Source organism: Kogia breviceps, chromosome 8 (genome assembly GCF_026419965.1).
Source record: "Kogia breviceps isolate mKogBre1 chromosome 8, mKogBre1 haplotype 1, whole genome shotgun sequence".
NCBI lineage: Eukaryota > Metazoa > Chordata > Mammalia > Artiodactyla > Physeteridae > Kogia > Kogia breviceps.
Window position 1 is genome coordinate 102,994,331 of NC_081317.1, and position 11,814 is coordinate 103,006,144.

General features: G+C 59.8%; 1 protein-coding gene across 3 annotated transcripts in view; it reads left to right on the top strand.

Annotated features, from left to right (window-relative positions):
* Window positions 1-11,465, top strand: part of BMP1 (bone morphogenetic protein 1) — a 40,871-nt gene extending 29,406 nt beyond the window's left edge. The window contains exons 16-20 of one of the 3 annotated variants that reach the window (XR_010841643.1): window positions 2,273-3,074; window positions 6,029-6,156; window positions 6,530-6,743; window positions 8,613-8,863; window positions 10,739-11,465. Coding sequence is in view for 2 of the 3 variants with exons in the window: in XM_059072452.2 (XP_058928435.1) it covers window positions 2,949-3,074; window positions 6,029-6,156; window positions 6,530-6,743; window positions 8,613-8,863; window positions 10,739-10,873 (854 nt within the window). In the remaining variant the exon portion in view is untranslated. Of the gene's footprint in view, window positions 1-2,272; window positions 3,075-6,028; window positions 6,157-6,529; window positions 6,744-8,612; window positions 8,864-10,738 lie in introns of those variants that run through there. The other 2 variants (XM_059072452.2, XM_059072455.2) reach the window with 2 other exon arrangements.
* The last annotated feature ends 349 nt before the right edge of the window (window positions 11,466-11,814 follow it).

Genomic DNA, 11,814 nt, shown 5'->3' on the forward strand with positions numbered 1-11,814 from the left:
GCACTGGTTCCCTGCTTGGTCCTGCCAGCCACCCTGCTCTGCTTACAGTGCCTCACAGCCCCTGCCCCACTGCTGGCTGAGACCCTTGCAATGCGACTCCCTCTCTTCCCTGGGCCCACCTGGAACCCGTGTGAGGTGCTCACCAGAGGGCTGAGGGGATGTAACGTCTGCTCAGGGATGGGCTTGGCCCCGGGGAAACCATTACCTGCTTACTCTTGTCTCTTCCTGCCCTTCTGTTGCTCCAGTCTTGGTGGGGGGGAGGCGGCGGGGGACCAGCAGCACATCTGTCAGACCTAGAGCCCAGGGCTCTCCACCCACGGTTACTGCCCTGCCCTGGCCCGACACTGTGCTACCCCCAGCCCACCCTCGGCTCTGCACAGACGCGCGTGCACGCGTACACACACACCTGCACATGCACACTTGCACTGCCCCTTCTCACGAGAATCCTGCAGAGGACCCTCACCGCTGGGCATCAAGGTTCAGCCCTCAGGGTCCAGGGCATCTGACTCTGACCCCCCAGGAGGGGGGCTATTTGGACTTTTGGGACACCCAGCGAGGAGACCGTAAGGCAAGAAGAAGAGAGAGCCTGAAGACCTTCAGTGTGACCCCAGCCACCTTCCGGGGCATTTGGCACTGGAGGGTGAGTGCCATCTCCTTGTCCCAGCCCGTGTCCACTCCCTGCTCCTGCCCCTCCTGCAACCTGCATCCCTGGCTCCCAGGAGAGGCTGCCCCCAACCGTGGCAGAGCCCCTCTCCGGGCGCTAAAGCAGCCCTTTCTCAGGGCTCACAGCTCTCAATACTGCACTCAGCACTCACTCACCTACTCACTCGTTCATTGGGCAAGTATTTCTTTTACCCCTACAATGTGCCAGGCACTGTACTCGGTTTTGGGGGTGCAAATATGAGGAAGGCATGGGGGTCGATTTCAGGACAATCTGTGCTCTTTCCATGAGCTGGACTCCTGAAGCACAGTCATCAGTGAGTTACTCGGTGAAACCCCAGGATGGGTTGTAGGGGGCCCATCACCCCACATTCTCACAGGGCTTGTGCAAAGGCAGCTTCCACAGGGCCCTCTGTCAGGGTCCCTCACGATGCTCTAACTGAGGAGACCTGGGGAAGGACTTGGGGACTCCACCTCTCGACCTTGGGTTGTTTGGGTCCCACGGGGTCTGGCTCACCTAAGAGTCGATTGGAGAAGCAGGGCCATCTGGGAGCCAGTGCTCCAGCCCTCGGTCCCGTCTCTCCCAAGGGAGACCCGGAACAGGGCCGCCATTGTCACAGACTCCGCCTGGCCATGTGAATGTCAGCAGGCATCTTTCTACCTGGTGGGGGGGCTCATCTCTGGAATTCTGTGTGTCCACTCCCCTTCCCTGAATGACTGCCTCCGTTCCAGGCACACAGTACCCAAAAGGACCATGGAGAGACTGGAGAATATGTGTGTGTGTGATGTACCCGTGCCGGTGACCACGTGTCCCTCTGTGTGTCAGTTTCTGTGTTCATGGGAGAGCGCGTGTGCAGATCACCCGAATGGGAGCAGCTGCGTCTGTGAGCCCTCCTGAGTCCGCAGTGGCCTGCTGACGAGCCCGTGGTCTCTGCATCCACGTGTGTCTCTGTTTGTACCTGCGCCTGTGTGTGCCCGTGCATGCTTCCTCACGCACAGGGAGTGAGCCAGCGGCGTCTGTCCCTGTGTGCACGTGTACACAGGTGGCTGATGGCTGATGTATGTGAGTGTGGTGTCTGTGTGTGAGGGGCTGACGTGTATCCTGTGCATGTGTGTGTGTCAACCTGTGGGTCAGTGTGTCTGTGCTGCCGTGTCGGGACGACGGTGCAGGGTGAGGGATAATATGTCTGTGGGTGTGTTGGCGTGCGTGTGTGTCTGTGTCTGTAACACACTCTGTAGTTGCAGCACCAGAAGGAGAGAGCCAGCCGAGCTCTGGATGAGGCCCCCTTCCCGTGGACTGCTCCCCCTCCGCTAGAGACTCTACGTCTCCTTCCCCAGCGTGCGGGCCTCATTCCCACCCCCAAGGCCTTCTCCCTGTCGCAGGCTTCCTCCCGTCTGTCCCCTGTCGCTGTGCCTCCTCCCACCCGCTGCCCCTCATGGCCTGGCTGCTCCGGACATGGCCGTCCTGCATGTGTGTCCCGCTGTCCCCGACCCCCGCGCTGTCCGGGGACCCCCCTCGGAGCCGGGCCTGGTTTTCACCGCTCTCCCTCCCTGGCCCCCGCCCTCCACCCGCACCCCTTGGTCCCTTTTCTCCTTCTCTCTCTCGTTTCAGAAAAGAGGCCAGCTCTGCAGCCCCCCCGGGGACGGCCCCACCAGCTCAAATTCCGAGTGCAGAAAAGAAACCGGACCCCCCAGTGAGGCCCGCCTGGCCTCCCGGACCCTTTGTTACTCAGGAACCTCACCTTGGACGGAATGGGCTGGGGGCTCTGCTGCCGCCCACGCCGACCTCCGCCCCGCCCTGCCGCGGACAGAACTGGTGCTCTCCTCGCCCCCGCCCCCCCGCTCACGTGGACAGGGGACCCTCCCTGCCTCCCGCCCCTCCCATTTTGATGGTGTCTGTGACATTTCCTGTTGTGAAGTAAAAGAGGGACCCCTGCGTCCTGCTCCTTTCTCTTGCAGTCTGCTTGTCCGTGTGTCTATTTTTCCACTTGTCCGTCTGTCCAGTAAGCAGGTAATGGTAAAGGGTTCCCATGCTGGTCAGCTCCAGACCCCAGCCTCCCTCCGTCCACTTCTCCTTTCTCTCTGCACAGCTGGGCCCCCCTCAGCCGCCTCCGCTTGATGCAGTGCCCTGGACCCCCACCATCGCCTTGACCTCTGCTCCCCACCCAGCCTGTGGGGGGGCGGGGGGAGGGAGAGGTGGACGCCCAGCCAGTCCTCCCACTTCCCCTGGGGTGACGCAGCCCTCAGCCCTGCACAGACCAGTCTGCCCTCGCTTGTTCCCCCTGCAGACAAGGACGAGTGCTCCAAGGATAACGGCGGCTGCCAGCAAGACTGCGTCAACACCTTCGGCAGCTACGAGTGTCAGTGTCGCAGCGGCTTCGTCCTCCACGACAACAGGCACGACTGCAAGGAAGGTGAGCGCTGCCGGAGCCCCCGGGGCCCCTCCCCCTGCCCACGGCCTGGGGCCTGAAGGACTGGGGAGCGGGCTCAGAGGTGCCATCTCCTTCGGCCTCTCTTTGGACTCGAGCAGCTGAGTGACCTCTGAGGTTGCCTCGTTTTGCCTCCCGCCAGGTGCACAGACCCCCCTGCCCCAGCAATATCCAAGCCACACACACACACACACACACACACTTCTGGAGAGGAGGGGCTGCCCCCAGGCCCCATTGTTAGGCTGTTCTGGTCATTAGTGCTCCTTAAAATCCATGTCTTTCTCTTTGTCCAACCTCCCTCTGTCAGGGAGGCAAGCTGGGACAGTGGTGAAGAGCACAGACTCTGGTGCCAGGCTGCCTGGCCCAGCCCTACCACTTAGCCAGCCACGTGCCCTTGAGCAGCTGGCTTCCTTTCTCCGCACCTGGGTTTGCTCACGAGTGACTCCTGGGTGGCACCAGCACCCTCCTCCCAGGGGCGGGGCGCTGTGATGTGCTCCGAGCAGTGCCTGGCTCAAAGCAAGCAGTCACGTATGTCACTGTTATCGGTCACATCTCTGACCCCTGGGGACACCCAGAACAGGGCTGCTGCCTCCCTGACATTGAAGCCCTGCAGATGCTTGGAAACAGCTCTCAGGTCATTGCCCATATCACGTGATACCTCTCTGGATGCCTTACAACCCTGGCCTGCTCCCAGTTGTTGACTCCCCCGTGGCCCGTGCCTGCTGGGGATGTACTATACTATCCCAGCAGCACCACGTAGACTCGCCTCTGACACTGAGAGTCTGTGTGCCGTTGGGTGAGTCATTTCGGCTGTCTGAGCTTCAATTGCCTCACCCATGAGATGGTCCTAAGCTTTGGAGCCCTTGCTTTGAGCACTTGGCACAGAGCCTGGCAAATGCCTCTTCTCATCATTACTAACTAGGTGGACAACCAAAGTACCAGCAGATAAACTGCCGACTAGAATAAACAGGTGAAGCACCCAACGGACATTCCAGGGCTTCCATCCCCGTCGCTTCAGGCTCTCCAAATATAGAGTACCTGACTCACGGAGCCCCCATATCTTTTAGCTAGGGGAGACCTTCTTCTGATGTTGTCTAAACTGCATGCCATCTCTGTACTCTCTATTATGAAAAACAGGGTTTTGCTAAAGAACCCTCAGCATTGACAACAACAAGATAGCAGGAGCAGGTGTAAACTTCCTGGGAAGGTGGCCTGTGTGTAGCTCTGATTTACTTTAGAACTCATCGTTCCTTACTCAAGTGCTAGGCTAGTAACAAATCAGCATTTCCTGACCCCCTGCGGAGGGTGTAGCTCTGTGCAAAGTTCTGCAGGGGGTTCAAAAGGGGTCCCTGTGCGTCGGAGGAGACTGCAGTATAGCTGGGGAGAGAAGTGGGCATGGAAGGAGAAATTAGAGGGCGGGGAAAACTGGTGTAAAAATGGGGTGGGGGGCAGTGAGTGTGGACACGGGAAGCTGAAGATGGGTAATGGAAGCAGCTCATAGCTCTAACGTGGAGGCCAGGAGCTCCACCTGCCTCCACCCGGGCCGCTGGGTGGCCTGCGAGGGCACTGCCCCTCTAGACCCTGGTGGCTGTGCATTCATCCTGTGAGCCTCCGACTATAGGCACAGCTGTTCGGCCTGCACCCCACGCACCCCTTTCTCCTCCCCAGTCCAGCAGTGCACTGGCTTTTCCTCAGAGGGACCTGTCAGATTGGATGATAACGAATAAGGAGCATCAGCCTTGGAGTTTGTGAGGTCCTGCTGTTCCGAGGCAGAAGGCAGATTGCAGTGGATCAAGGAGCTATAAGTAGTGAGAACATGGTGTAGCAAGTTTTCTTGAAGACAAGGAGACAGGATGGGTGGTAGCAGGAGGAGAGAGTTGTTTCAGGACGGGCAAAGCGTAGGAAGGTTCGTGGCCTAGCCGAGCTGGCAGAGGGGGTGAGCGTGGGTAATGTGTGACATGAGTTTGCAGGTAGGGCTTGGGAAGTTGAAGTTGTTCATATTTGAGGGCCCTGCTTTTCTGCAGGAGGCAGGAGGTGCTGGCCTGGGAGCGGGCCTGGGAGTTGAGGAGAGGGCCGAAGGTTTGGAGCCATAGCTGAGGAGGTGAGAGATGGAGCTGGTGAAGGACGAATCCAAAGAATATCAAGGGGTGGGGGCGCAGCCACGCTTGGAGACCACGAATGGGGTTTTCCAAGATGGTGTAGCTCAAGCATGGCCCTTGAGGAGCAGTTGGGGTGATGGGCCATATGGTCCAGCTGATAGAGAAGCAAGTTAAGTCAACCCAGGAGGAAGTATTGGGAGGAACTGGAAGGGTCAAGGCCATGGGGGCCTCTCTAAAGCTGAAGAGGTGTCAGGGAAAGGGAGGGCCTGAGCGCCAGGTGGCCGCCGCGAGGGTGATGTGTTTGTAGCATCGAGAATTGGAGGGCGATGGCAAAGCCTTGGGGGTGAAAGGTGAGAAGCCGTAGAGCTGAGAAGGTCAGGGGCAAGAGGCCAGCGTGTGGGTGGGCCGTCATGTGGTGGTTGACACCACCTAGGATGGGGGCAGGAGTGGGGTGGAGAGAACTGAGTCAGGTGCCAGAGTCTTCCGCGGATATGGAAGCGTGGCGGGAGATCAGAGGATGCCAGCTTCGTGGAGGGCAGAGGCGGTATGGCCAAGTGGCCTCAAAGGTCCGGGAGTGTACACAGGGTGCCTGGAAGGGCTGCTTCCATGGATGGTGCCAGGTGAGGTCCAGCTTGGAACCAAGCATCTAGATTGCCCCGGGCTGGGTGACTGAATGGAAAAGAAGTAATGTGAGCTTTCATTCCATTTCTAAGTGGGGCACAAGAGAAGCAAGAAAGGAGGAGGAGGGGAGGGAGGGGCTTCTTCCTTCCTTTCTTCATAGGGGCCATTGGAGCACTGGGGTCCCTGCCGATTCCCTTCCCCTCGCTCACCTCTCCACAGCCGGCTGTGACCACAAGGTGACATCCACCAGCGGCACCATCACCAGCCCCAACTGGCCTGACAAATACCCCAGCAAGAAGGAGTGTACCTGGGCCATCTCTAGCACCCCCGGGCACCGGGTCAAGCTGGTAAGGTGCCCGCTCCTACTGTACCACCTGCCCACCACCTATTTCCTGTTAGCTCCGAAGCCCCATGTCACTCAGCACTGCTCAGGGCCATGCAGGCTGCAGGCTGGTGGCCTGGCTGAGCCCACAGGGCTGCCATCCCTGTGAGAAGCCCATGTCTGGTATGGACAGAGGCCCTTTCCCAGCAGACAGCGGGTTTGTACCTGCCATCACCTCATTCCTAGGTCCTCCCCGTCTCCCATCCACCAGCAGTGGCCACTGCCCTGGTGTCCATGAACTGGGGTCCAGGGGCCTTGGTTTGGTGCCACCTGTTGCCCACGCCTCCTGCCCCCGGCCACGTAATTCCTAATTCGCTGTCCTCCCTCATGCCCTCCAGACCTTCATGGAGATGGACATCGAGTCCCAGCCCGAGTGTGCCTATGACCACCTGGAGGTGTACGACGGGCGTGACGCCAAGGCCCCCATCCTGGGCCGCTTCTGCGGGAGCAAGAAGCCTGAGCCCGTCCTGGCCACGGGCAGCCGCATGTTCCTGCGCTTCTACTCTGACAACTCCGTGCAGAGGAAGGGCTTCCAGGCGTCCCACTCCACAGGTGAGCCCACCGCAGGCCAGGGTGGGGGCAGCCGGGGCCCTGTGTGGTCATTTGACCTGGAGGCATCTGCTGATCCTTGTCTCAAAGGCAGGCCCTGGGCTCCAGTCGGAGGTTTACAAAGAGCTCCTGAAGACACAGATAGGCCCAGCCCCTGGCTGGGTGGAGAGACAGCATGTCCTGAAGGCCAGACCAGAGGGGCAGAGAGTCAGCCCCCTGGGCCAGGGAGAGGAGGTCCTGATTAGGGGTGCTAAGGTCAGAAAACAGGGCAGTGACAACAGTGGGTAGAGAACCAGAGATGGGGAGGGAACCCCCTGGAGTCCCCAGAGGTAGGACACTTGACTGTGCAGTAGGCCACCCACATTCCACACCCTCCCAGGTTCATGCGTTCATTCATTCCGCAGACATCTGTTAACACGTGGCAGGTACGCGGCAGCATCCAAAGTGCGGGTCACAAAATGAACGGAGCAGACAAACCTCTCAGTCCTTGAGGGGTTTACTCTGCATTTACTTGTTCGTTTATTCAACAACCTTCTACTGAGCCCTGGCCCCCTGCAGGAGACGCAGAGGGGCACGGAGAGATGAATCAGGCGTAAGCCCTTTACCCTGCCCACACGGGAGCCCACAGCCCAGGGGAGAGACAGGACACGGACAGATAATTACAGCAGGAGACAAAACACAATAAGGGCCTCGCTCTGGGTGGGATGTGATGGGTCATCGCGGGCGGGGGAGGAGCCCAAGCACAGCCGCAACCCCAGACGGCTCTCGGTGTTCACAGGTGACGGCAGGTCATTTAGTTTGGCTGGAGCAATGGGCGTGTGAGGACAGCAGGGAACTGGGAATGGTGTGGCTACAGAGAAAGGCTGGAGCCCAGTCCTGTGAGGCCTGGGACATCAGGCCAGTGGTGGCCGCTGGGGGCTTGGCAGGCTTCTTGTGGGTCTTAAGCTACCTGTTGGGGAGGCCCCAGAACTGATGGGTCCATAGTCCCGCTCCTCCCTTTTAACTCGGCCCCTGACCCAGGCCTCGCCCATCCACTCCCCACCCGTGAGCCCAGGTGTCCTGGAGGCCAGAGGGTGTAGGGAGGGGTGGACAGGATGACCCTGCCCTGCCTGCTCTTGTTTGCCCCTCCCAGCACAGGGTCACACACTGGAGGCCCGGAGCTCCACCTGGCCCTCAGACCTGCTCTGTTTGGCCCACACAGTGATTTTTGTTGTTGTTGTTCTTGTTGTTGTTTTGTGTGTGTGGTAGGCAGGCCTCTCACTGTCGTGGCCTCTCCCGTTGCGGAGCACAGGCTCCGGACGCGCAGGCTCAGCGGCCACAGCTCACGGGCCCAGCCGCTCCACGGCACCTGGGATCTTCCCGGAACGGGGCACGAACCCGCGTCCCCTGCATCAGCAGGCGGACTCTCAACCACTGCGCCACCAGGGAAGCCCCACACTGTGTTTTTTAAAAGCATGAGCCGACGTTCAAAAATTAGGAGTTTTCGCATAAAATCCACAAGTACGTCTTCTCTCTTAAGAATGGGAGCTCAGAAGACATAGGGCCTACATTCTTCCGTGACAGCCATCAGCTGGAGCTAATTAGCAGCAACCTCTTTCAACAAGTGCGCTCTCCCCGGGGCCTCCACTCAGAGCTGCCTTCCACCCACCACGTCCCCGGGCCTCCGTGGGCATCTCTCCAGAGGGAAAGCCACAGAGCACTTGTTCCAGGCCAAGGCCTGGGCCGGGTCCAAAGCCACCTATCGCTAGCCATGTGGCCTTGTCCCAGGGCCTCCATCCGGCCAGGAGGCCTGAATATGGGGAGGGACAGTGCCTGGGCCACAGCCGTGCTCGGGGTGGTGGTGGCTGATCTTGTGTCCCCCTCGCCCCTCAGAGTGTGGAGGCCGGGTGCAGGCAGAGGTGAAGACCAAGGACCTTTACTCCCACGCCCAGTTTGGTGACAACAACTACCCCGGGGGCGTGGACTGCGAGTGGGTCATCGTGGCCGAGGAGGGCTATGGCGTGGAGCTGGTGTTCCAGACCTTCGAGGTGGAGGAGGAGACCGACTGCGGCTACGATTACATGGAGCTCTTCGACGGCTACGACAGCACGGCGCCCAGACTGGGGCGCTACTGCGGCTCCGGGGTGAGGCCCAGCGCCTCTGCAGGCCCGGGGTCCCGGCATGGGGGACGGCACCTGCCTGGCACTCTGTAGGAGCCAGAGACCCGCCCCTCCCTGGGCCATCCCCACCCAGGAAACCAGGTCCTTTCTGGTCAACACTGAGGTTCCTGCAGCCTCTGAGATAGATAGGCCCTGCCCTGACCCAGGCCTGCTCAGCACCAGTTAGGTCTCCAAGGTAGTTTGCATCTGGAGAGGAGGGTGGAGTGCCCTCTGATTCCCTTGTCACACAGCCCAAAGGCAGCTGACGGGGCCCGGAAGGAGGGCAGAGGTTGGGGCAGGAGCCAGAGACCAGGACTGAGCTGAGTCGTGCTAGGCAGTCGTTCTGGCGGAGCCGTAACAATACCCTCATCTCTTCCACTGCCAGTTTCTCTTCTTGGTGAAAGGCCAGCTGGTCCCAAAGCATACTGATGCCGCTGTCCAAGCAGATACTGAATATTACTTCTTGGTCCATAAAAATGGCACTTTCAGAGGCAGTGGGCAAAAGTTTGCTTCATGGGGTTTTAACTAAGGCCACATGAAAACCACAGAGGTGGGTTTATTTTCCTCCAGGCAGAGCTTGTGAGTTCTTTCGGTTTTTTTCTTTTTCTTTTCTTTTTAATCCTCTCCTTCAGTGAAAGCCATCTTCCCCTCGCCATTCCATGCACACACACACACACTTTTGCACATGTACTCACACTCACATGCACACTCAGACAGGCCCTCCTTCCCATCACTTCCCTGGTCCCCTGCCTCTCTCATGGCCGTGCTCCAGGGCAGCCTGGGTGCCCCAGGAAGGGTTAAACGTCCCAGGAGCTGCAGTAGCTGCTGAACCCAGCATTGGCCGGTGGAATATCCCCTTAGGAGCAGAGCTTCAGCCTTTGTCAACTGGCAAGGGCTGGGCAGGGCTGGGACAGGGTGGAGAGCTGGGGGAGCGTAACACACAGCCCCCTTGCCTGCCTGGCTCGGCCGCTCCAGAATCCCCAGGCTACCAGGCTAGTGCCCCCTCCCCACTTGGCTCTTTGTGACTCCCTTGATGTGACACCTTTGGGTGAGTCACACACCAAATTGGGTGTCCCCAGGTGGCTTCTTCCAAAGACTTCCATCAGGCTGGAGCAAACGGGAGGGGACCTGGGGAAGGAACCCAGTTCCGTCAGGGCCTCCTGGCATGGTTGCTGGAAACGTCCCCAAGGTTTTCGGAAATGGGCCTTTCCGCACCTTGAGGGCCAGGGCCTCTTTGTGCTGATGCTGTGTGGGCGGCTGTCATTCTGAGGGCCTGCACACAGGGGTGAGGAGGAGCTTGCAGGAGCCTAGGAAGGGGGCACCACCTGGAGCTGACCATGGCCAGCATCGGGTCAGGGCAGGAGCGCAGAGGCCGAGTCCGGGTCTGGGGGACCCAGCTGTCCTGTCTTCTCCAGGAGACAGCCGGGACAGCAACAAGGCAGCCACTCAGACAGGCTGCTCCCTTTTACAGCTATCCTCTTTTTGTTCCTGCCACCAGCCCTTCTAGGCTTAGAGAGCAGACAGCTTTTGCTCCTATTTGCTTCTGAGGGAAGCCAGGCCCAGAGAGGGGCAGTGCCTTGCCTAAGACTTCACAGCTGACTAGTTAGTAGCAGCGCTGTGTGTGGAATGAAAGTGTAACTCTGAACTTAAGACAAGCTCCTCTACCCCCTGCTACCTCCCCTCCTCCAGGCACCCCATTAAACTCCTGCTCCCAAGAATCCTCCTCCTGCTTCAAGGCGCTGGGGGAATCTGGCGGAAGTCGGGAGCTGCCCGCCTTCCTTACAGCTGGGGAGCTCGGGGAGGGAGACAGCAGCCCGGCCCCTGGTCCTGAGTCTCATGCCCACCCCTTTCCTCTGTCAGCCTCCCGAGGAGGTGTACTCGGCGGGAGATTCTGTCCTGGTGAAATTCCACTCGGATGACACCATCACCAAAAAAGGCTTCCACCTGCGATACACCAGCACGAAGTTCCAGGACACGCTGCACAGCAGGAAGTGACCCACTGCCCTCACACGGCGGGGACGGGAGGCCCGCTGCCCTCGGTCAACTGAGCCGGACAGCGGGGGCTGGGCAGAAGGCGGGACCCCGTCCCCGTCCCCCAGGTGCCAGGACCTGCGGGCCAATGGTCCAGGTGAGGCAGGGCACTGGACTCCTACATGAGCCACTGCCCCACGATCCCTTCCTCCCTTGCCCCCGCCAGGAGTGAAGAGCCAGGGCCAGGGAGCCAGAGCTTTCCCTGAGACACTTGAAGTGGCCATTCCTCTCTGGGGGCCCAGCCCGGTGGGAGAGGGTCTGTCGGCGGGACCCGCCCACCTTCCCTGCCCGTCTCTACACGCTGTATTGTGTATGGCCGGTGGCATATCTTCATTGTAATGTACATTTCCCACCCGTTCTCCAACCCTGATTTGGTTTTATTTTAAGCCTCCACTTCCCCCTGTTTCCTGGGGCGTGAGTTTCCACACGTGTCCCACAGGAGCCAGGGTGGGAAGATGAAGGGGAGGGAGTGGGGCAGCAAGACAGGGCTTCTCTCAGGCCCAGTGGCTGGTCGGCCACACCAGGGCGCCCCAGCCAATAAACCGAAAGTGTTACAGCCAGTGTCCCGTGCCAGATGCTGTCCGGGGTATGGGGGCGGCGGGCGTGGGTGGCTCGTCTCACTCCAGATGCGCAGGCTTGCTGTGTCTGGGGCCGGCCCACGGCCAGGACACCTGGCCTCACTGGCTGTCCTTCCTTCCGTCAATTCCAGGGCCCCAGAGGGTGGGATCTCACGGTCAGGCACACACACACACACGCCTTGCACACTTCAGCCTGCAGGCGCTCCATGCATACACACTGCTCACAGCTCTCCCACACAGCCGAAGGGGTGGAACATTCTGTAAACAGGCTGTTCGGTGGGGAGGGAGGAGATATGTAAAAGGAGATGGCGTGTGTCTGTCCATCCA